Source organism: Nannobrachium achirus (assembly GCF_963921795.1).
Source record: "Nannobrachium achirus genome assembly, chromosome: 16".
In the NCBI taxonomy this organism is placed as follows: Eukaryota; Metazoa; Chordata; class Actinopteri; order Myctophiformes; family Myctophidae; genus Nannobrachium; species Nannobrachium achirus.
The window spans coordinates 60,456,711-60,480,686 of NC_137823.1; the positions used below are offsets into that span (position 1 = coordinate 60,456,711).

Here is a 23,976-nt window from a genome sequence, read left to right on the forward strand (position 1 = left end):
GTGCAGTTTTATAACATTCTGTCTAATGTTGATGTCTGTGTGCGTGCAGACATTCTGTCTAATGTTGATGTCTGTGTGCGTGCAGTTTTATAACATTCTGTCTAATGTTGATGTCTGTGTGCGTGCAGTTTTATAACATTCTGTCTAACGTTGATGTCTGTGTGCGTGCAGACATTCTGTCTAATGTTGATGTCTGTGTGCGTGCAGACATTCTGTCTAACGTTGATGTCTGTGTGCGTGCAGACATTCTGTCTAACGTTGATGTCTGTGTGCGTGCAGACATTCTGTCTAATGTTGATGTCTGTGTGCGTGCAGACATTCTGTCTAACGTTGATGTCTGTGTGCGTGCAGACATTCTGTCTAATGTTGATGTCTGTGTGCGTGCAGTTTTATAACATTCTGTCTAACGTTGATGTCTGTGTGCGTGCAGACATTCTGTCTAACGTTGATGTCTGTGCGTGCAGTTTTATAACATTCTGTCTAATGTTGATGTCTGTGTGCGTGCAGACATTCTGTCTAACGTTGATGTCTGTGTGCGTGCAGACATTCTGTCTAACGTTGATGTCTGTGTGCGTGCAGACATTCTGTCTAACGTTGATGTCTGTGTGCGTGCAGACATTCTGTCTAACGTTGATGTCTGTGTGCGTGCAGACATTCTGTCTAACGTTGATGTCTGTGTGCGTGCAGGTTTATAACATTCTGTCTAACGTTGATGTCTGTGTGCGTGCAGGTTTATAACATTCTGTCTAACGTTGATGTCTGTGTGCGTGCAGGTTTATAACATTCTGTCTAATGTTGATGTCTGTGTGCGTGCAGGTTTATAACATTCTGTCTAACGTTGATGTCTGTGTGCGTGCAGTTTTATAACATTCTGTCTAACGTTGATGTCTGTGTGCGTGCAGTTTTATAACATTCTGTCTAATGTTGATGTCTGTGTGCGTGCAGTTTTATAACATTCTGTCTAACGTTGATGTCTGTGTGCGTGCAGGTTTATAACATTCTGTCTAATGTTGATGTCTGTGTGCGTGCAGGTTTATAACATTCTGTCTAACGTTGATGTCTGTGTGCGTGCAGGTTTATAACATTCTGTCTAATGTTGATGTCTGTGTGCGTGCAGGTTTATAACATTCTGTCTAACGTTGATGTCTGTGTGCGTGCAGTTTTATAACATTCTGTCTAACGTTGATGTCTGTGTGCGTGCAGGTTTATAACATTCTGTCTAATGTTGATGTCTGTGTGCGTGCAGGTTTATAACATTCTGTCTAATGTTGATGTCTGTGTGCGTGCAGGTTTATAACATTCTGTCTAATGTTGATGTCTGTGTGCGTGCAGGTTTATAACATTCTGTCTAATGTTGATGTCTGTGTGCGTGCAGGTTTATAACATTCTGTCTAATGTTGATGTCTGTGTGCGTGCAGGTTTATAACATTCTGTCTAATGTTGATGTCTGTGTGCGTGCAGTTTTATAACATTCTGTCTAACGTTGATGTCTGTGTGCGTGCAGGTTTATAACATTCTGTCTAATGTTGATGTCTGTGTGCGTGCAGGTTTATAACATTCTGTCTAACGTTGATGTCTGTGTGCGTGCAGGTTTATAACATTCTGTCTAATGTTGATGTCTGTGTGCGTGCAGTTTTATAACATTCTGTCTAACGTTGATGTCTGTGTGCGTGCAGTTTTATAACATTCTGTCTAATGTTGATGTCTGTGTGCGTGCAGTTTTATAACATTCTGTCTAATGTTGATGTCTGTGTGCGTGCAGTTTTATAACATTCTGTCTAACGTTGATGTCTGTGTGCGTGCAGGTTTATAACATTCTGTCTAATGTTGATGTCTGTGTGCGTGCAGTTTTATAACATTCTGTCTAATGTTGATGTCTGTGTGCGTGCAGACATTCTGTCTAATGTTGATGTCTGTGTGCGTGCAGTTTTATAACATTCTGTCTAATGTTGATGTCTGTGTGCGTGCAGTTTTATAACATTCTGTCTAACGTTGATGTCTGTGTGCGTGCAGACATTCTGTCTAATGTTGATGTCTGTGTGCGTGCAGTTTTATAACATTCTGTCTAATGTTGATGTCTGTGTGCGTGCAGACATTCTGTCTAACGTTGATGTCTGTGTGCGTGCAGACATTCTGTCTAACGTTGATGTCTGTGTGCGTGCAGACATTCTGTCTAACGTTGATGTCTGTGTGCGTGCAGACATTCTGTCTAACGTTGATGTCTGTGTGCGTGCAGACATTCTGTCTAATGTTGATGTCTGTGTGCGTGCAGACATTCTGTCTAATGTTGATGTCTGTGTGCGTGCAGACATTCTGTCTAACGTTGATGTCTGTGTGCGTGCAGACATTCTGTCTAATGTTGATGTCTGTGTGCGTGCAGTTTTATAACATTCTGTCTAACGTTGATGTCTGTGTGCGTGCAGACATTCTGTCTAACGTTGATGTCTGTGCGTGCAGTTTTATAACATTCTGTCTAACGTTGATGTCTGTGTGCGTGCAGACATTCTGTCTAACGTTGATGTCTGTGTGCGTGCAGACATTCTGTCTAACGTTGATGTCTGTGTGCGTGCAGACATTCTGTCTAACGTTGATGTCTGTGTGCGTGCAGACATTCTGTCTAACGTTGATGTCTGTGTGCGTGCAGACATTCTGTCTAACGTTGATGTCTGTGTGCGTGCAGACATTCTGTCTAACGTTGATGTCTGTGTGCGTGCAGACATTCTGTCTAACGTTGATGTCTGTGTGCGTGCAGGTTTATAACATTCTGTCTAACGTTGATGTCTGTGTGCGTGCAGGTTTATAACATTCTGTCTAACGTTGATGTCTGTGTGCGTGCAGGTTTATAACATTCTGTCTAATGTTGATGTCTGTGTGCGTGCAGGTTTATAACATTCTGTCTAACGTTGATGTCTGTGTGCGTGCAGTTTTATAACATTCTGTCTAACGTTGATGTCTGTGTGCGTGCAGTTTTATAACATTCTGTCTAATGTTGATGTCTGTGTGCGTGCAGTTTTATAACATTCTGTCTAATGTTGATGTCTGTGCGTGCAGTTTTATAACATTCTGTCTAATGTTGATGTCTGTGCGTGCAGTTTTATAACATTCTGTCTAATGTTGATGTCTGTGTGCGTGCAGTTTTATAACATTCTGTCTAATGTTGATGTCTGTGCGTGCAGTTTTATAACATTCTGTCTAATGTTGATGTCTGTGTGCGTGCAGTTTTATAACATTCTGTCTAATGTTGATGTCTGTGCGTGCAGTTTTATAACATTCTGTCTAATGTTGATGTCTGTGTGCGTGCAGACATTCTGTCTAATGTTGATGTCTGTGCGTGCAGTTTTATAACATTCTGTCTAATGTTGATGTCTGTGCGTGCAGTTTTATAACATTCTGTCTAATGTTGATGTCTGTGTGCGTGCAGTTTTATAACATTCTGTCTAATGTTGATGTCTGTGCGTGCAGTTTTATAACATTCTGTCTAATGTTGATGTCTGTGTGCGTGCAGTTTTATAACATTCTGTCTAATGTTGATGTCTGTGTGCGTGCAGTTTTATAACATTCTGTCTAACGTTGATGTCTGTGTGCGTGCAGTTTTATAACATTCTGTCTAACGTTGATGTCTGTGTGCGTGCAGTTTTATAACATTCTGTCTAACGTTGATGTCTGTGTGCGTGCAGTTTTATAACATTCTGTCTAACGTTGATGTCTGTGTGCGTGCAGTTTTATAACATTCTGTCTAACGTTGATGTCTGTGTGCGTGCAGTTTTATAACATTCTGTCTAACGTTGATGTCTGTGTGCGTGCAGGTTTATAACATACTGTCTAATGTTGATGTCTGTGTGCGTGCAGACATTCTGTCTAATGTTGATGTCTGTGTGCGTGCAGTTTTATAACATTCTGTCTAACGTTGATGTCTGTGTGCGTGCAGTTTTATAACATTCTGTCTAATGTTGATGTCTGTGTGCGTGCAGTTTTATAACATTCTGTCTAATGTTGATGTCTGTGTGCGTGCAGTTTTATAACATTCTGTCTAATGTTGATGTCTGTGTGCGTGCAGTTTTATAACATTCTGTCTAATGTTGATGTCTGTGTGCGTGCAGTTTTATAACATTCTGTCTAATGTTGATGTCTGTGTGCGTGCAGTTTTATAACATTCTGTCTAATGTTGATGTCTGTGTGCGTGCAGTTTTATAACATTCTGTCTAATGTTGATGTCTGTGTGCGTGCAGTTTTATAACATTCTGTCTAATGTTGATGTCTCTGTGCGTGCAGTTTTATAACATTCTGTCTAATGTTGATGTCTGTGTGCGTGCAGTTTTATAACATTCTGTCTAATGTTGATGTCTGTGTGCGTGCAGTTTTATAACATTCTGTCTAATGTTGATGTCTGTGTGCGTGCAGTTTTATAACATTCTGTCTAACGTTGATGTCTGTGTGCGTGCAGTTTTATAACATTCTGTCTAATGTTGATGTCTGTGTGCGTGCAGTTTTATAACATTCTGTCTAATGTTGATGTCTGTGTGCGTGCAGTTTTATAACATTCTGTCTAACGTTGATGTCTGTGTGCGTGCAGTTTTATAACATTCTGTCTAATGTTGATGTCTGTGTGCGTGCAGTTTTATAACATTCTGTCTAACGTTGATGTCTGTGTGCGTGCAGTTTTATAACATTCTGTCTAATGTTGATGTCTGTGTGCGTGCAGGTTTATAACATTCTGTCTAATGTTGATGTCTGTGTGCGTGCAGTTTTATAACATTCTGTCTAATGTTGATGTCTGTGTGCGTGCAGTTTTATAACATTCTGTCTAATGTTGATGTCTGTGTGCGTGCAGTTTTATAACATTCTGTCTAATGTTGATGTCTGTGTGCGTGCAGGTTTATAACATTCTGTCTAATGTTGATGTCTGTGTGCGTGCAGGTTTATAACATTCTGTCTAACGTTGATGTCTGTGTGCGTGCAGGTTTATAACATTCTGTCTAATGTTGATGTCTGTGTGCGTGCAGTTTTTTGATAAGCCATCAGTGCCTGAGTTTCAAGCTGTCATTCTCTGTCCATGTCGTGTTAGTCTCGCGTGGCCAGACTGTTGACTCGACTGCAAATGCTCCCGTCACACAGTCTGGAGGATGGACGTTCTTATGATGAGTGGCCGGTTAACCCATTTAGGCCTAGGATTATTGACTACTTTAACCATTGAAAAATAGCAGATATACAAGCTCACAGCGCGGCACCGAGTGCCGCGTTGCGAGCTTGTAGATCTGCTATTTTTGAAAAATCATGATTTTTCTTTGCAAGTCTTTGAATATATCTATTTAAAAGCGAACATTTGTAAATCAAATATTTGCTTCTGGGGGGTCCCTGGAACAACATATTTTGAGATGGGGTCCGTGGCTAAATTCCTGTAATTTTGGGGGTCCTTGACATGAAAAAGTTTGAGAACCACTGATTTAGAGGAAGGATTTAGAAGTCGGGTCAAAGATCGGGTCAAAGATATTCATAGACATTTTCACGATTTTTCAAAAATAGCAGATCTACAAGCTCGCAGCGCGGCACTCGTTGCCGCGCTGTGAGCTTGTATATCTGCTATTTTTCTAAGGTTAAAGCATACAATAATGGTTAAAGTGGTTATAATCTAACGCGACTCGGGCACGTTCCAGGTATTTGAGAGTTAAAGCGGAAGTGAAGCCTCCTCCCAACTTCCGTTTCGTTTTAACATTGCGCACATTTATCCTAATATAAATAAAAATCATCTAAGCATATTTAGTTTGCTGCTTAGTAGAAATGACATTTATTTTAAAATATATTTTCATGAACAAAATGCCACCTTCCATTACTCGCCGTTCAGGAGGTGTAGTTCCAGACTCTCTATAGCATTCAGAGATTGTGGAATAGTTGTCTGGCTACGCGAGACTAATGTCGTGTGGTCTAATCTCTCCCGCAGAGCAAGGGCATCCACGAGTGGAACTTCAGCGCAACATCCGTGCGAGGTGTCAGGTCAGTGGCGTCCATCTTCACCTGCACACCTTATACAGTGCAACCGCGGTTCTCTTTTTTCACCAAGTAAAGCCCTGCTTCATCATACAAGGCTGTCGCACAAAAGTCGTGAAAACAGCCGATCTACAAGCACACAACGCCTCACGGTGCGAGGCGTTGTGTGCTTGTAGATCTGCTATCTATACTATAATTTTGCGAATGTCTGAGTGAGTGAGTGTCTGTCTGTCTGTCTGTCTGTCTGTCTGTCTGTCTGAAACAGCGTTTCTCCTCGGTGGCTGGAGCAATTGATCTGAAATCGCATCACCATTAGCATATGAACACACCTGACATAACTGTGAAGCCCGTTTGTCACTTTCACAAATCGTATGCTGTATATTAGCATTTTTATGGTGTATCTACTATCTATTCTGCATCTAGCATGAGGCACATCTATTCTGCATCTAGCATGAGGCAAAATGTTTAACCAGCTCTGTCTGTGTGTGTGTGTGTGTGTGTGTGTGTGTGTGTGTGTGTGTGTGTGTGTGTGTGTGTGTGTGTGTGTGTGTGTGTGTGTGTGTGTGTGTGTGTGTGTGTGTGTGTGTGTGTGTGTGTGCAGGCGGGTGGGCGGGTGGGCTGGGGGGGGTGGGCTGGGGGGGGGGGGGGACAGTATCTCTGTAGCCATTAAACGAAACGGGTTTCTTACATTGATGCTCCTACATCATGCAAGCACCAGTTAAAGTTACTTTCCATCCCTCATATACTGTGTGCACAGTGCACATCCCATAACCCACACACTGCACATCATTTTGGAGCTCATATCTTTGAACGGGTAAGAGCTAGTTCTCACTAGTTTAGTTCATTTTTAAAATGATAAATACAAAATGAACGGTCTTAGACATACAAGGTTTCCACCCGACAACGACGATATTGTACAGTACATTAAAGGAAATGCAACGAGTGATTTTGTAAATCAGCCATTTCGTCTGACAGTTATTTATTTTTCATGTGTTTGCTACACATTAACTCTTTCACAGCCTGGTCAGTATATAGTAAGTCTATGGGAAAAGGCTAATCTGCCCCGGAAGCAATCAAAAGCACTTCCGGTTCATGCATAGAGAAGAATCATGCTATTGGTTAGACCGGTGGTGAGACAGAGAAGGGCTACCGATCGTTTTTTTTCGATCATTATCATTTATTTCACCTATTTAGAAAAAGTGTGTAAAAGTGTGTTCTGGCTGGGAACACCTTAGCTATAATTGTGTAAAAGTGTGATCAGGCTGAGAAAGAGTTAAGACAAGTTCTGATACATTTCAGTCATAGTGGAAGATTCCAAAAGCCTTCTTTATGCAGTAGTTAATGATCTCAGTGGGTGTCCCTGTAGGCTGATATGTCCTCATTTACCTGGTGGGAGTGGGAGTGGGAGGCGGGGTTGTGGTGTCTGTGTACACACCACAATCCTCAATGGGCTCTGCTGCGTTGCGTGCGGAGTTCCCGAATGACGGCATTTCAAATTGCCTTCGGTTGTCGGAATCATATTAAGACAAGTCAATAATAGTGTAGCCTAACACACTCCTGCCCTCCTCCCTCCCGTTCCCTCCCCTCTCTTCCCCTCCTACTCCTCTGTCCTCGGAGGAATTCAGTGGCAGAGAGCGTGGGGGCCTGGCGGATCCGGAAGGGCCCCCGCTCCGACGTTGCTAGGGAACGTTTGGTTCTGGGTGCCCACTCTACTCGTCCCACAGTCAGTCTGTGGTGACACAATAGCGTCTCTAAAAGCAGCAGACGAGAACACAGGCAACACTCTGTTCCTCAGCCAAACCAAGGCTGGTTGGCTGAGAAAGTCCTAGCAATCAATATGTTTAAACCAGAAATATACTGCGAGACGAATCACTTAAGCCCTATTTTAGGCTTTGTCTGAACAGTAGTGTCAAAAATAGTTGGCTCACCCAGACACCATGCGTCACATCAAATGGGCTCCATTTGAACACATTTGGTGCCAGGAACCCATTAGGACAGTGAGCGGAAGAATTAGAGCAGGGGCGGGCAATGTCTTAGCTGGCATGATCATCCAGTGCTAGTGGTAAAACATTCATTGTTTTTATGTTGTTTAGAATAATAGAAGCCTGGAATAAGTCAATCATTTTGCTATAAACCCTAACAAATAATAAGTCAATAATTGAATATGAATAACAAAGGTCAGATCAATTCTGACTATCTGAGAAGATAACAGTTGTTTTTGATCAACTCGATCGATCACCTCAATAGACCAATCTGATCACCTGATAGATCAAAAAGAGGTGTTCTACCACTTTTTGTAGGTCACATGTTCAGATACTGGATTCTGGTTGGCTTAAAACAGTGGTAAATCAGTCAACAACCTTGAGTTGGCTCATGGACCCCGCCCACTGTTGTGTTGCAGTTCGCCTCGTGCCACAACCCTGAAACAGTGGTAAATCAGCCAACAACCCACTCCCTCTCATGGTAAATGGCTTACTTCGCCCGCCCCACTGTCTAATAATAACACAGTGGTTTCGACATGAACTCACAGACCAGCTTGAAATATCTGAATGACTGTAATTTCCATGTCATAATAAGCTCATATTGTCCTCCAGTAGCTGACAGTGTGTCCTCTATAAGCTCATATTGTCCTCCAGTAGCTGACAGTGTGTCCTCTATAAGCTCATATTGTCCTCCAGTAGCTGACAGTGTGTCCTCTCATGCTCTGTAATGTCCATGTCATACTGTATAAGCTCTTGTCCTCCAGTAGCTGACAGTGTGTCCTCTATAAGCTCATATTGTCCTCCAGTAGCTGACAGTGTGTCCTCTATAAGCTCATATTGTCCTCCAGTAGCTGACAGTGTGTCCTCTATAAGCTCATATTGTCCTCCAGTAGCTGACAGTGTGTCCTCTCATGCTCTGCAGCATCTCCAAGTTTGACGAGCGCAGTGCGTTCCTCTACGTGCTCCACAACTCCGAGGACTTCCAGATCTACTTCTGCACCGAGATGCACTGCAAAAGGTCGGTCTGTCTGTCTGTCTGTCTGTCTGTCTGTCTGTCTGTCTGTCTGTCTGTCTGTCTCTCTCTACTTCTGCACCGAGATGCACTGCAAAAGGTCTGTCTGTCTGTCTGTCTGTCTGTCTGTCTGTCTGTCTGTCTGTCTGTCTGTCTGTCTGTCTGTCTGTCTGTCTGACTGTCTGTCTGACTGTCTCTCTCTCTCTATCTTTCTAGAACTCTCTTTCTGTGTTTTCAGCTGGCCCTCTCTGCACCTTGGCAACGAGGAATTCAGGACAGTTTGGATCTGAGGCGTTTCCAAACTCTAACTGAGCATAATTGCATATTGGAGTGGCGCCATTGCCATTGTCACCAGTGTAATAAAGTGTGTGTGTCCTGCACCTGCCAGACCCATCCCATCAGCCCTTTCTTTGTGTAATAACTCTGTCCTAGTCGTCCACGTGTTTTGAAATTGAAATGCACCAGCCCTCTGCAGTTGTTGTCCTTAAAGTGCCTCCTTGCACATCAATAGAAGCACATCAATCAGAGAAAGGCTTTCATTGTTGTCCTGCCAGGGCTGGCTGGCCACGCAGGAAGGACAGGACTCAATGCTCAGGCTGGCGTACAGTATGTACAGTATGTTTAGGCTCAATTCAAAAGGCACAGCACTTCCTGTGTGACTAATGTCTGAGTGGTGTCGCGTAGCCAGACAACTATTCCACAAGCTCTGAATGCTATATACTTTAGAGTCTGGAACTACAGCTCCCTAGTACGTACAGTATATGTTTAAGGTATTGTAAATGCAAAATAAGGATAAAGACATAAAGCTGAGAGGTTACATTTGGATCAGGAGTGTGGATCACTAGCATCCTTTAAAATTGCCCTGAAAAATCACTTACAGGCAGCAGCCGTTCGCAACTGGTAAAAAACTAACCTAGCCCAACCCTACCCTCCCCTGCCCCTTCTTTGTATATACTGTTTGTTTAGACTTACTGTTTTCTTTTTTGTTTTTCTTTACATATCTACTGCATAGTACTGTGTTCTATTTGTCTGTCATTCAATGTTATATGAGATACTTCAATGGTTTCCAGTGGAAATAAGCTTAGTCTTTTCATGGATCTCCTTTTAGTAGACCTTGTACCAGTGAACTGTACCGTCATGAAACTGTACCTTTTCCTATGCAAACTTCTAATAAAGTCTTCAATCAATCAATCAAATCACACTTGTTTAGCCAGCACTGTTGTGCGACATGGATTTAGCCTAAAGGCACAGGCACTTATTTTACACCTATTGTTTGGTTACTGTCACGCACTCCTCAACTGACCTTCTGAACTGTCAACTGGCTGTCATCTGGCTAACTAGAAAAATGCTCTGGATAGGAAAAACATTGATTAATACAAATGCTAATTGATAGAATAATTGCTTAGAACAGTGGTTCTCAAAGTGGGTTCCAGGGACTGTGTGGGTTCCTTTAGGAGGGTCTATTGACCCATGCAAGTCTAACGGGTTCATTTGGTTCCATTTCTACACTGTCAGAGTTAAGGGGAGAACCTGAAATGTAAAAAGTTTGAGAACCACTGGCTTAGAAGATAGAATGCAATGTATGGTAATTGGCAACGTAGTGGCTTTTACAACTGGTTATTTACTGGCTGTGCTCCGTCAGGTTCTGTGACCTGGTCAACAGCATCACGGAGGAGTCCTGGAAAGGCCAAGACGAGGGGGAGTGTGACACTGACGCCTTAGAGGTAAGGAGAGAGAGAGAGAGAGAGAGAGAGGTCATTCATTGTCTCTTCATTTGCTCTAGTCCAGGGGTCTTCAATGTTTTCAGGCTAAGGACCCCTTAGTGGAGCGAGATATAAAGCAGGGACCTCCCACAACCCATAAATACCATATAGTTTAGTTTCATCGTTTGACAGCACAATCATCTGTGTATTTTGGGTTAATCTAAATTTGTGTTTCCATTTAACCACTTGAACCGTCAATACCTTTCACTCTGTACTTAGTGTGCTCTTTTTCCCCTCTACACCAAAGCTCTTTGCTGAAAATAGCCGATCTACAAGCTCACAACACCTTGCAGCACAAGCTTGTAGATCTGCTATTTTTGGCTAAAGTTCTCAGAATATGGAGGCTAGGGTTCAAGTGGTTAATATAGGAGAAAGGAGGGAAAAAAAAGCTTCTATCACAGAAAGATTTGGAGGACCCCCTTTAGTAACTCTGAGTACCCCGTAGGGGTCCCGGACCCCCTGTTGAAGACCCTTGCTCTAGTCTGCAGAAATGATTTGGCTGTACGGTTCTAGAGCAGGGGTGGGCAACCTTTCTCAGTCACCTGATCACTTAGCCGTTTTCCAAAGCTGCCCGGAACATCCAGTGCAGATCAGTGAAAACCACCGTTGTGATTATGTAGTTTTATACGCTGCTAAATAGATTAATACAAGCATGTAGATAAGACTGTCTGGGGAGAAGCGTTTTATGCACATCAAACAATAATGGTTAACTCATTGCACATGATCTCAAAGGAGGCCATTTACTGTACACTCTAGTGTACTACTGTACTATACTGAAATAATGACCCGTGTGAATAGTTACAGCCTAACACATCATACCTCTCATGTTTGGTTGTCCCAGTTTACAGAGTACGTCTGGTCCTTTTGTTCGTGTATCACATTTCAGTGTGTGCTACAGTGTTACTACACGTGTTGTCTATGTATTTTTCATCATCACCACCAATTCACTGCACAGAAACTCTACTTTGGTGAACATAGCACTCTACTGAACTTTAAGAGGCCTTTAAGAAAAAGAAAAACAAACATACACAGTTTTAGCGGAACAGAGTTTAACTCTTTTACTGCTAAGCGAGTGCTCGTTCCTTGTTTCACGTGTCCGCGGGTGTGTACAGTAGCAGCAGCTCCCTTAATGTTAGTCTCAAATCTAGAGCGCACACAAACAATAATGGATCACTTCTTTGGTGGTTTTCTCAGCCTGGATCTACCTTCTCTATTTCTATGTCTGAAAACTGATGCAAACAGAGGTTCTGGGGTTTATTTAGGTTGTTAAACGGTGTTGTCAAGGTACAGGAATAAAAACCACCTGAGGTGGTGTTTTTTTCTTTTGTTTCCTTTCTTTTCCCTGTGTCCCATTTGTCCACCTGACCTGGCAGTCACACAAACGCACAACGTGAGCTCACAAGTATAGACTCACCGACTGCACTGTTGTTCTTCATTGTCTGCTGTGCCGCCGCGCCAGAGAACGGGGGCAGGTGGAAACACCTGCTGGTGCCTTCACCTGGCCTCCGCTGCTGCAGTGCCGCGGGGGAGGGGGGGGAAACAGAAAAAATAGCGGCTAATTATGCAAAACAATGACACGCCCTGTTCCCCGTTGAGAGTGTGAGCGGTGCAGATCAAATGTCCCCCGGTGGATTCTTTTCCCCTTACTGAGCCATTAGAAAATGTTGCCTTGTTTGATCTGTGGAGAGCCGTGTCGAGCTAAAGCCTGAATATCCAATCAGATGTTTGTTTCTAATCTCTGGTCTCCCATTATGTGCGAGTTCTCCCACCCAGTCCACTGTCCCCAAACCATGTGTGCTAGCCACCAGGGGCGACACAAGGGGAGGGAAAGTGGGACTGAGTTACTAGGGCCCAAGGTGGAGGGGCCTTAATTATTTTATACTTTAGCGATTGAAATAGCAGATCTACAAGTTCACAGCGCGGCACCGAGTGCCACACTGTAAGCCCATTACAGCGCGGCACTCGGCAAATCTGCTATTTTTGAAAAGTCGTGAAAATGGGTGCAAATCATTGAATATATGTATTTTTTAAGCAAACTCAAATTTTGCTTCTGGGTGGTCCCTAGGACTAAATATTTTGAGATGGGGGTCCGTGGCCAAATACATATAATTTTGGGGGTCCTTCACATGAAAAGGTTTGAGCACCACTGACATAGAAACATAGGTTTGTCAAAAAGCTTTAGAAGGATTAGAAGACTTTTTACGATTTTTCTAAAATAGCAGATCTACAAGCACTCTGTGCCGCGCTGTGAGCTTGTAGATCTGCTATTTTTCAACAGTTAAAGTACCCAGGGCCCGGTGTTTGGTGCGACACCCCTGCTAGCCACCATGGTCTCATAATGTCAACATTAGTCATACAGTACGCTCTCCCATAGGACATGGACTGTTGTCACTGGAGCTGTGCCAGCACTGAGCAGGAATCAAGCACCTGTAATGGGCTTACTGTAATCCCCTTGACAGTAATCTGACTGCCATGTCATCACCTGGCATTATGTCTGCTGTAAAACACTGTAACAACAGCAAAACATATCATAATACCGTAAATAATGTTCCTTTTGTTTGCACATTCAACCTGTCACAGGTTGTATATTGTCTATTTTCGCTATTCATTGCAGTCGTCAGGTAGCAAGTTACTATGCAAAGCTCCACCGGCTGCCTGTCCGTCTGTCTGTCTGTCTGTCCATCACATGTCATGTCACACTTTTGCCCCTACTCTTATCTCTGCCACCGTTGGCGCTATCCATGCCAAACTTTGCACACACACTCCTTGGCTGCCAAACCACAACCTCCACCCCTGATTTCTGACATGGCCCTCTTCTAGCGCCACCATCAGGCCGATTTCTGCAAAACACATTTTTGGTCACTGCTCCTACAGATTCTGGCCTAAAATCACGCAAAGCGGTACACAGTATCTCTAAAGTCATGTCATCAACATGGATCTGTCCCATTTCCCATATTCCCTCTTGATTGGCTACCATTGCCTTCTAAAGTTTGAGTATGCGCTATGACGGTCGCTTATCTCCCGATTAGGGAGTCTTACTGGTTTTATGACAAAGTACAGTATAGGACTTACAGTAAGGTGTTAATTGAGTGATACACAGAAACATGTTTGAACATTTACAGTGTGATATTTTTTAAATTAAAATAGATTTATGAAACTTGAAATAATGAGCGGATTGAAATCATTGTCCATAATATACAGTCTGTAAAATGTAGAAAAGTTCTCGCTGCATTAATCTATACTAGATTACTCATAAATTAGGGACAAACTACATGTTAAGTAAAGTTACATGTCACAGGAAATTGTGTTGCTGATTGTCAATTGATCAAAGCCGGTAAACGTAACCTTTTCTACCTTTTGTGTTAAATCTACCTTAAAGTTGTACCATGTAACTTTTTTTATAAAACAAATCTTAAAATTGTCCTAACTCTTAAATCGCTAAAGTTTTAGAACACCCACTCCGTTATTTTCAGCTTCTGAAGCCTTCTCTCTATATGTTTTCTATGATCCTGACCGGGGTCCGGTTTTCGCGCAAAAACTACGTCAATATACACTATCGGCCAATCACAGCGAGGGTTATACACTGCCGGCCAATCACAGCGCATCTTGAAGTGGGGTCGCTAGCTATCACAATAGGGCGGCCATATTTGTAGGCGCCCGTGTGTCTCTATCTATACTCGGGTGAAACACTCCGTTTCTCCGGAATGCCTGAACGCACAGGAACCAGGGACCCCTCTAAAGATAGATCTCGGCGAGGTGGAGGCAGACGCGGGGGTGACGCGGGGGTGTGAGGCCCGGTCCGCGGCGAAAAACGGCCGAAAGACGCGGACGCTACTGACCACTAGTTGAGCAACTTACACAGTATAGCTTTAAAGGAGTAGTTCACCCCCAAAATGACCTTTTTTCTATTGACTAGTCATGCCATGGAGACTTGAGTTAAATAATATTTCTTTGTATTCGTCGCATTCCTAAGACAAAAAATTGATTATAGTAAATTTACCCCCATTGATTCTGAATGGGGACCCAAATCCCCATCAATGGGGGTAAATTTACTTGACCCTTGACCCTACATTTACCCCCATTGATTCTGACCCAAATGCATTTGGGTCCCCTTCCAGAATCAATGGGGGTAAATTGACTAAAATCACTTTTTTTTGGTCTTAGGAATGCGACAAATACAAAAATATATTACTGAAATCAAGTCTCCATGGCATGACTAATCAATAGGGTGAACTACTACTTTAAGTTGCAAGGACATACAAAAGTGTTTTAGTGTGTTTAAAATAACCTGTTTAAACATGAAATATCTCTCCTCTATCATTGCAACTACAAACTGCCGCCCTGTGCTTGCTTGTTGTCTGTGCAGTACGACTATGAGTACGATGAGCACGGAGAGAGGGTGGTTCTGGGAAAAGGGACTTTTGGAGTGGTGTACGCTGGACGAGACCTCAGCAACCAGGTGCGACTGGCCATCAAAGAGATCCCGGAGAGAGACAGTCGGTGAGTACAGTACGCTCGCTGGGCCTTTGTCTCCAAATAAAGGTCATTGCATTTAGTCGAACTTGCACACTATAATTTCTTCAGTGTAATTTAACTATCAACTGAACCGAAGGACTTTGTAAATGCTACGTATGTGGGAGAGTGTTGACATATAGGCATTTGATGTTTTATTTTGTTCTTTCCTGGTACAAACGGAAAATTACAGGTTTTTCGGTTTGTTTGACGTAGGAATTTCATGTTTTATTTTGTTCTTTCCTGGTACAAAGAACAGGTTTCTGAGCTGCTGCTGTATTAATGTGCCCTGGCTGTTAGTCAGCGTTGAAGATAAATGGAATTCAAGCAAGCTGCCGCTTTCTTCACTGAAAGATAGTGATTGACAGCCGACTTTCTTTTCTGTGAGACAGTGATTGACAAGCGGGGCACGGATGAAGCCAGCTTGTCCCTGTGGTCTCCCTCTCGTTCTTTTTTTTTTTTTTTTTGGGTGCTCACATGGCATGTGTGCGTTCCCCCTGCCACACATCCAGCGAGTGAGTGACTGGGCAGTGAAGAAAAAAAGCACCAAAAAAAGATGGGTCGCTTCAGGGACGTGCAAAGAATATTAGAGAGGCAGGGGCTGTAATTTCCAAAAGGGGCCTTATGGTGGAAGCACCGAAAATAGCCGACCTCCAAGCTCTGTGAGCTTGGAGGTCTGCTATTTTCGGTGTGTGAAACCACACTGAACTAAGCATAACCATGTCAATATTGGAGATGTGGCGTTATGGCATGGATTTCTACACAGAGAAGGGCAATTCTTTCAACATAAGATGCTGCGTTCAAGTTCAGGAGAGTTTTGAAAAAGCAATTCTATTGAATGCTGCCTTCAGGTATGACATGGAAAGATGGCATTTAGCATTTCTTTCACCATAGTAAAAAAATGCATTTATGGTCTGGAAAGGGCACTTTTTAACAGACGGATAAAAGGGCAGGGGGCTCAAGCCCCCTTCGATGTCTTATGTGTGCACGTGCCTGGGTCGCCTAGCAACTACCACAAGCTGGTGGCCTCGTGCTCCCTCCGCTGTTCCCACTCCAGATCCTCGTCTCCTCATTGTGCCGCCCACTCGTCTCCAATGCAGAGACACCTTCACAGACGACACGATTCCAACGCCTCGCCATTGTTCCTCTAATCACATCACCTTCACAGGCGACACCATCCTCCAACGCCTCGCCATTGTTCCTCTAATCACATCAGAGGGAGTCATGTTGTGTTTGTTTGTTTGTTGCGTGTTCAGGGTACTGTGACTTCGGCATGCACAATACCATAAGTGGCACTCCAAATCTCACAATAGACTGGTCTGATTCAGTCCAAGGATAAACACACGTCCATGTCTGTGAAAGCCATCGTTTCGCTCTAACGGCCACGTGAGCTGCCTGGCCGTGCACACTGCACATGGCCTCTATGTAATGATGTTTTCCATCCTTCCTTTTTCAATCAGAGTCTTGAAGGGTACTGTGGACCCAACGATTGATGTTGTTAGCAGCCATAAGGGGTGCAACACTTAATCTAGCTAATCGATATAATCGATTATTGAAAATAACAGTTGTCGGGTGGAAACCTTGTATGTCCAAAACCGTTTGTTTTGTATTTATCATTTTTAAAATGATTTAAACTAGTGAGAACAGCCAATCTACAAGCGTTGTGTGCTTGTGTAACAGAGGTGATCCGAACGTCCCCACCCGGCTTCGAACCCGGGTCTCCCGCGTGAAAGTCCAATATCTTAACCATTACCCCAAAGGGATATTCCTATGGAATGAGAGCAGATACTAGACTTTTGAGGCTTCAGGCTGGGGCTGCGACTCTCTCCGCCACACTTGTTTTCACTACTTTTGTGCGATGACCTTGTATGATGAAGCAGTGCTTTACTTTGCGAAAAGATTTACAAATTTGAAACTTGGAGATACGAGGTTTCTGCCCGACAGAGACGATATACCGGTATATATATTTAAAAACTTTAAATACATTAGCAAACACAGCAAAACTAGTAGATCTACCAGTTCACAATGCGATGTGTCACGTTGTGAGCTTGTAGATTGCATGCATGGCCATTTTTGCCTGACTCCATTGTTTTCTCTTCCTCAGGTATTCTCAGCCCCTCCATGAGGAGATTGCTCTTCACAAGCATCTGAAGCACAAGAACATCGTGCAGTACCTGGGCTCCATCAGCGAGAAGGGCTTCATTAAGATCTTCATGGAGCAGGTGCCTGGAGGTGAGGGATCCCACAGGTCTTCATTCAGATTCATATCTCATAGATGTTCAACTGAACATGCAGCAACACATCTGTCAATCACAGCACTGTACGGACAGTTTTAACAAGCTTTTACATGGAGCCTGTGGAATTAAATAAGCTGTGAACATACAAGTAAGGACACTTAGAACTGTCTATTGCAGTGATACCCAAACATAGACCTTTTGTGACATATCTTCGGTAACAGACCTGGTTTTATGGGCCAAGGTTTTGAGAGGTAAAAAAACATAAAAACTTTTCCAAAGATTACGATTTAGATTATTATTATTTTTTTACATTTGGGTCCAGAGCAGGCTTGTCAACTCTCCTGGATCTCCCAGGAGTCTCCTGGATTTTGACCCCATCTCCTGGCATGCTCCTGGATTGGCAAATCTCCTGGATTTCTCCTGGATTTGGTATCAAACTCCCAAAATTCACCAGAACACAGGAAATTACATCTACTATGTTATTCTTTTTTCTGGGGGAGGACCCCCAGACCCCCCGCTTTAGAGGTGGGGCAATGAATGCAAGAAAGATCAGACACATATTCACTTAAGTAATGACTTAAAAATGTGAAGTCATCATTAAATCCTTTGGTTCAGTCATCAAATCTGTACACCTACATTTGGCATTTTAAGGCTGAAATTGTACCCATGCTAGTAAAGCAAGCCTGATAAATGTATAAAACATGCACAAAATTCACCAGAACACAGGAAATTACATCTACTATGTTATATTTTTTCTGGGGGAGGACCCCCAGACCCCCCGCTTTAGGGTTGGGGGCAATGCATGCAAGAAAGATCATATAAATGTAATGACTTAAAGATGAGAAGTCATTATTATTCACCTACATTTGGCATTTAAGGCTGAAATTGTACCAGTGCTAGTAAAGCAAGCCTGATAAAAGTATCAAACATGCACAAAATTCAACAGAACACAGGAAAGTATATATCTGTTAAGAGGTTTTGGGGAGAGGACCCCCAGACCCCGGTAGGAGAGTTCCGCGCACCCCCCAAAAAATAAATCTCCTGGATTCTGACCGTCCAATGTTGACAACCCTGGTCCAGAGGATACACAAACTATGCATCTGGAGCTGAAAACGTTTGAGGAAACCCCTGGGCTAGTGTGAATACTGTTAGTGTGAATACTGTTAGTGTGAATACTGTCAGTGTGAATACTGTTAGTGTGAATACTGTCAGTGTGAATACTGTGAATACTGTCAGTGTGAATACTGTCAGTGTGAATACTGTCAGTGTGAATACTGTCAGTGTGAATACTGTCAGTGTGAATACTGTGAATACTGTCAGTGTGAATACTGTCAGTGTGAATACTGTTAGTGTGAATACTGTCAGTGTGAATACTGTTAGTGTGAATACTGTTAGTGTGAATACTGTTAGTGTGAATACTGTGAATACTGTCAGTGTGAATACTGTGAATACTGTCAGTGTGAATACTGTCAGTGTGAATACTGTCAGTGTGAATACTGTTAGTGTGAATACTGTTAGTGTGAATACTGTGAATACTGTCAGTGTGAATACTGTGAATACTGTCAGTGTGAATACTGTTAGTGTGAATACTGTCAGTGTGAATACTGTCAGTGTGAATACTGTCAGTGTGAATACTGTCAGTGTGAATACTGTGAATACTGTCAGTGTGAATACTGTCAGTGTGAATACTGTTAGTGTGAATACTGTTAGTGTGAATACTGTTAGTGTGAATACTGTTAGTGTGAATACTGTCAGTGTGAATACTGTGAATACTGTCAGTGTGAATACTGTCAGTGTGAATACTGTCAGTGTGAATACTGTCAGTGTGAATACTGTGAATACTGTCAGTGTGAATACTGTCAGTGTGAATACTGTTAGTGTGAATACTGTCAGTGTGAATACTGTTAGTGTGAATACTGTTAGTGTGAATACTGTCAGTGTGAATACTGTGAATACTGTCAGTGTGAATACTGTCAGTGTGAATACTGTCAGTGTGAATACTGTGAATACTGTCAGTGTGAATACTGTCAGTGTGAATACTGTCAGTGTGAATACTGTCAGTGTGAATACTGTCAGTGTGAATACTGTGAATACTGTCAGTGTGAATACTGTCAGTGTGAATACTGTTAGTGTGAATACTGTCAGTGTGAATACTGTCAGTGTGAATACTGTTAGTGTGAATACTGTCAGTGTGAATACTGTCAGTGTGAATACTGTCAGTGTGAATACTGTCAGTGTGAATACTGTCAGTGTGAATACTGTGAATACTGTCAGTGTGAATACTGTCAGTGTGAATACTGTCAGTGTGAATACTGTTAGTGTGAATACTGTCAGTGTGAATACTGTTAGTGTGAATACTGTTAGTGTGAATACTGTTAGTGTGAATACTGTCAGTGTGAATACTGTTAGTGTGAATACTGTTAGTGTGAATACTGTCAGTGTGAATACTGTTAGTGTGAATACTGTCAGTGTGAATACTGTCAGTGTGAATACTGTCAGTGTGAATACTGTTAGTGTGAATACTGTTAGTGTGAATACTGTTAGTGTGAATACTGTTAGTGTGAATACTGTCAGTGTGAATACTGTTAGTGTGAATACTGTTAGTGTGAATACTGTTAGTGTGAATACTGTCAGTGTGAATACTGTTAGTGTGAATACTGTCAGTGTGAATACTGTCAGTGTGAATACTGTTAGTGTGAATACTGTTAGTGTGAATACTGTCAGTGTGAATACTGTCAGTGTGAATACTGTGAATACTGTCAGTGTGAATACTGTCAGTGTGAATACTGTTAGTGTGAATACTGTCAGTGTGAATACTGTTAGTGTGAATACTGTTAGTGTGAATACTGTCAGTGTGAATACTGTGAATACTGTCAGTGTGAATACTGTCAGTGTGAATACTGTCAGTGTGAATACTGTGAATACTGTCAGTGTGAATACTGTCAGTGTGAATACTGTCAGTGTGAATACTGTCAGTGTGAATACTGTCAGTGTGAATACTGTGAATACTGTCAGTGTGAATACTGTCAGTGTGAATACTGTTAGTGTGAATACTGTCAGTGTGAATACTGTCAGTGTGAATACTGTTAGTGTGAATACTGTCAGTGTGAATACTGTCAGTGTGAATACTGTCAGTGTGAATACTGTCAGTGTGAATACTGTCAGTGTGAATACTGTGAATACTGTCAGTGTGAATACTGTCAGTGTGAATACTGTCAGTGTGAATACTGTTAGTGTGAATACTGTCAGTGTGAATACTGTTAGTGTGAATACTGTTAGTGTGAATACTGTTAGTGTGAATACTGTCAGTGTGAATACTGTTAGTGTGAATACTGTTAGTGTGAATACTGTCAGTGTGAATACTGTTAGTGTGAATACTGTCAGTGTGAATACTGTCAGTGTGAATACTGTTAGTGTGAATACTGTTAGTGTGAATACTGTCAGTGTGAATACTGTCAGTGTGAATACTGTCAGTGTGAATACTGTTAGTGTGAATACTGTCAGTGTGAATACTGTCAGTGTGAATACTGTCAGTGTGAATACTGTCAGTGTGAATACTGTTAGTGTGAATACTGTCAGTGTGAATACTGTCAGTGTGAATACTGTTAGTGTGAATACTGTCAGTGTGAATACTGTCAGTGTGAATACTGTCAGTGTGAATACTGTCAGTGTGAATACTGTCAGTGTGAATACTGTCAAGCCCGAATCAGAGTGTACGGTGGAGACCTATCCACCGCAAATTTGAGGTGGAAAGCTTCCCACCTCAAGTCAGAAAATAAGTGCAGGCCATCATAGTCACGGCCCATGGTGAAGTCCTTTACCCGGTCTAGACCGGTTCAGGTCGACCAATCAGTGAACGGGGTGTAGAGCCTGTCTGTCTGATAGTAAAAACAGAGAGATGTGTTGGGACTCACGGTGGAAAGCTCTCCACCGTGAGGAATGATGTAACGTTGTAGTTTCATGACTCAAAAAGACTCGAAAAGACTACACCGCGGCGTAAAGCCTTCCACCGCGGACCCGACTATGATACGGGCTTTAGTGGCCCTAAACTGCTGCTACACCACAAGAAAGGTCAAAATGTATGGTCCCAGCTGGCTGTTGGTCTCTGTACTCACTGTACCCTGTCCTGCTTTAAATGTATGGTCCATGTGGCTGTTGGTCACTGACTCACTGTACCATGTCCTTCTCTTGTCCAGGCAGTCTGTCGGCGCTGCTCAGGTCCAAGTGGGGCCCTCTGAAGAACAACGAGTCCACCATCGGCTTCTACACCCGGCAGATCCTGGAGGGGCTCAAATACCTGCACGACAACCAGATCGCTCACAGGGACATCAAGGTGATCTGAAGACCAGAGCCATGTTTATTCTGTTTCAGTGGCCTCCACTCTCCTGAAATGAGGAGCTCTGGGTGTTCTGTAAGGACAACCATGTCCCAAATAGCTGATTTAATGAAGAATACGGCTGCAATAATCACCTGTATGGCGACATTCATGAGTCTGACCTGCATCGCCGTCATGGCTTCCCCTTATTGTTAGCAGTGCTTGCTCTGTGACCTTATGACGCGTGGGGGCTAGTACACAACATTTGCAGTGGGAAAAAAAACTATTTTGCATATTTTTATACTTGGATCATAATAAAAATAGTTGTTAGTCACTCCTAACAAAGACTGCATTTCCTAAGCATTTCATATCACTGCATTTCCATATCACTGCGCACATTTATCAAAACCAGTTGAGAGATTAAAAATATATATAAATATATTAACCTGACAAGAACTCATGCGTCCATATTGTGGTCATAATAGATGAACATTTGGAAAATAACAGATCTACAAGCTCACAACTTTTAGATGGAGGGAACCAAGTACAGATCACTGGGAGACTCCGGTCAATTAAAGGAGTAGTTCACCTCCAAAATGACTTTTGAATTCCTAAGACAAACATGTGATTATAGTACATTTACCCCCATTGATTCCAGATGGGGACCCAAATGCATGGCACTGGATGGGGAAACCCATCAGGGTAAATTTACTTTGTTTTTATTTTTAATAGAATTTCTGTCTTGGGAATGCAACAAAAAAAAAACAAATATATTATTGAACTCAAGTCTCCATGGCATGAGTAATCATCAAAAGAGAAAAAGTACTTTTGGGGGGTGAACTACTCCTTTAAGTATGTCACATTTAAGTGGTTAAAATATATATTTTTTTTAAATATATAAAATACAAAGATACAAAATCTTCAGTCATTTCCTCATCTCAATCCAAGGATTATTCAGGTGTATTCTGGAAGGCTGTAAATCAGCAGATTGTAACACAGCCTCAGTGGGACGACAGCCTCCCAACCAAAACAAAGTGATTAACATTTAGGTGAATGGGGGTGAATGGGCGCTGCGCTCAATTATATGACAGCGTTGTTAAATCAGGCAGAAGTGGGAGCCGTGCGGTGGCCGCGTAAAGACTCTATTGACCCTAATGACAGGTTGTGATGGGAATGTAATCAGGGAGGTTTATTACGGCTCTTACATCTTACCTAACGAACCACTTAAACCCTATAGTATACAGTACTTCACTGGGCCCAGAGCCCCAGGGGTCTCACTCTTTCTCCTCTTTGCCCAATCTACAAGCTCACAACATGGCACGTAGTGAGCTTGTAGATCGGCTGTTTTTGATGAATGTTCGTCCCCCCAGAATAGGACCACTAGGGTTCATGTGGCTAACTAAGCAGTACTGTTTCCCCACAATACATTGTGGTGATGTGCTGCAACAGAAACCTTACAAAAGACGATATACTTTAGTCCAGTGTTTCTCAAACTTAGAAATTATAAGGTCTCCCCTTAAAGGTCCTACACCATGCATTTAAAGATTATTTATATAACATTGTTTGTGTCCCAAAAACATTTTTGGAGCTGTGTGGAGCTCCCTATACGTGGCCGTGTGTGTGGGTCTGTCTGTCTGTCTGTCTGTTTGTCTGTTTGTCTGTCTGTCTCCGGGTATGTAGCCTGCAGTAACCTTTTCTGGCCAGTGGCCACACATGTTAAGGGAGGGGCGCTGTTGCACACACACACACACACACACACACACACACACACACACACACACACACACACACACACACACACACACACACACACACACACACACACACACACACACACAGCTCCACTTCGAACAGAGGTTCGATTTTTCAAAAGGTTTGAGGCTAAATTACCACTCCTGAATACAGCAGTAGCAGTAGGTCCCGATTGTGACATCACGATCGGGACCTTTCTCAGACAGCCCGTTCTGAGACCTGCTTACATAGATCTGCCCATAAACTGAGAAAGACACAATGGGCCGAAATAGGACTTTATGAGGATAGAACTTGCTGGTGGGACACCAAAAAATACCTAAAAATTGGAAAGATTAAAATTCATGGTGTCTACTTTGAGAAACACTGCTATAGCCAATATTACATTTTTATTTAATGTAAGTGATATGGTGAATGGATC

At 42.6% G+C, this 23,976-nt stretch overlaps 1 protein-coding gene across 1 annotated transcript in view; it reads left to right on the plus strand.

Annotated features, from left to right (window-relative positions):
* The window catches only part of map3k5 (mitogen-activated protein kinase kinase kinase 5), a 130,259-nt gene that overhangs the window by 76,368 nt on the left and 29,915 nt on the right, over positions 1 to 23,976 (plus strand). Inside the window, exons 12-17 of the mRNA XM_080744033.1 lie at positions 5,939 to 5,991; positions 8,890 to 8,985; positions 10,622 to 10,703; positions 15,109 to 15,242; positions 17,359 to 17,486; positions 21,688 to 21,824. Coding sequence (XP_080600159.1) covers positions 5,939 to 5,991; positions 8,890 to 8,985; positions 10,622 to 10,703; positions 15,109 to 15,242; positions 17,359 to 17,486; positions 21,688 to 21,824 — 630 coding nt within the window. The remainder of the gene's footprint in view (positions 1 to 5,938; positions 5,992 to 8,889; positions 8,986 to 10,621; positions 10,704 to 15,108; positions 15,243 to 17,358; positions 17,487 to 21,687; positions 21,825 to 23,976) is intronic.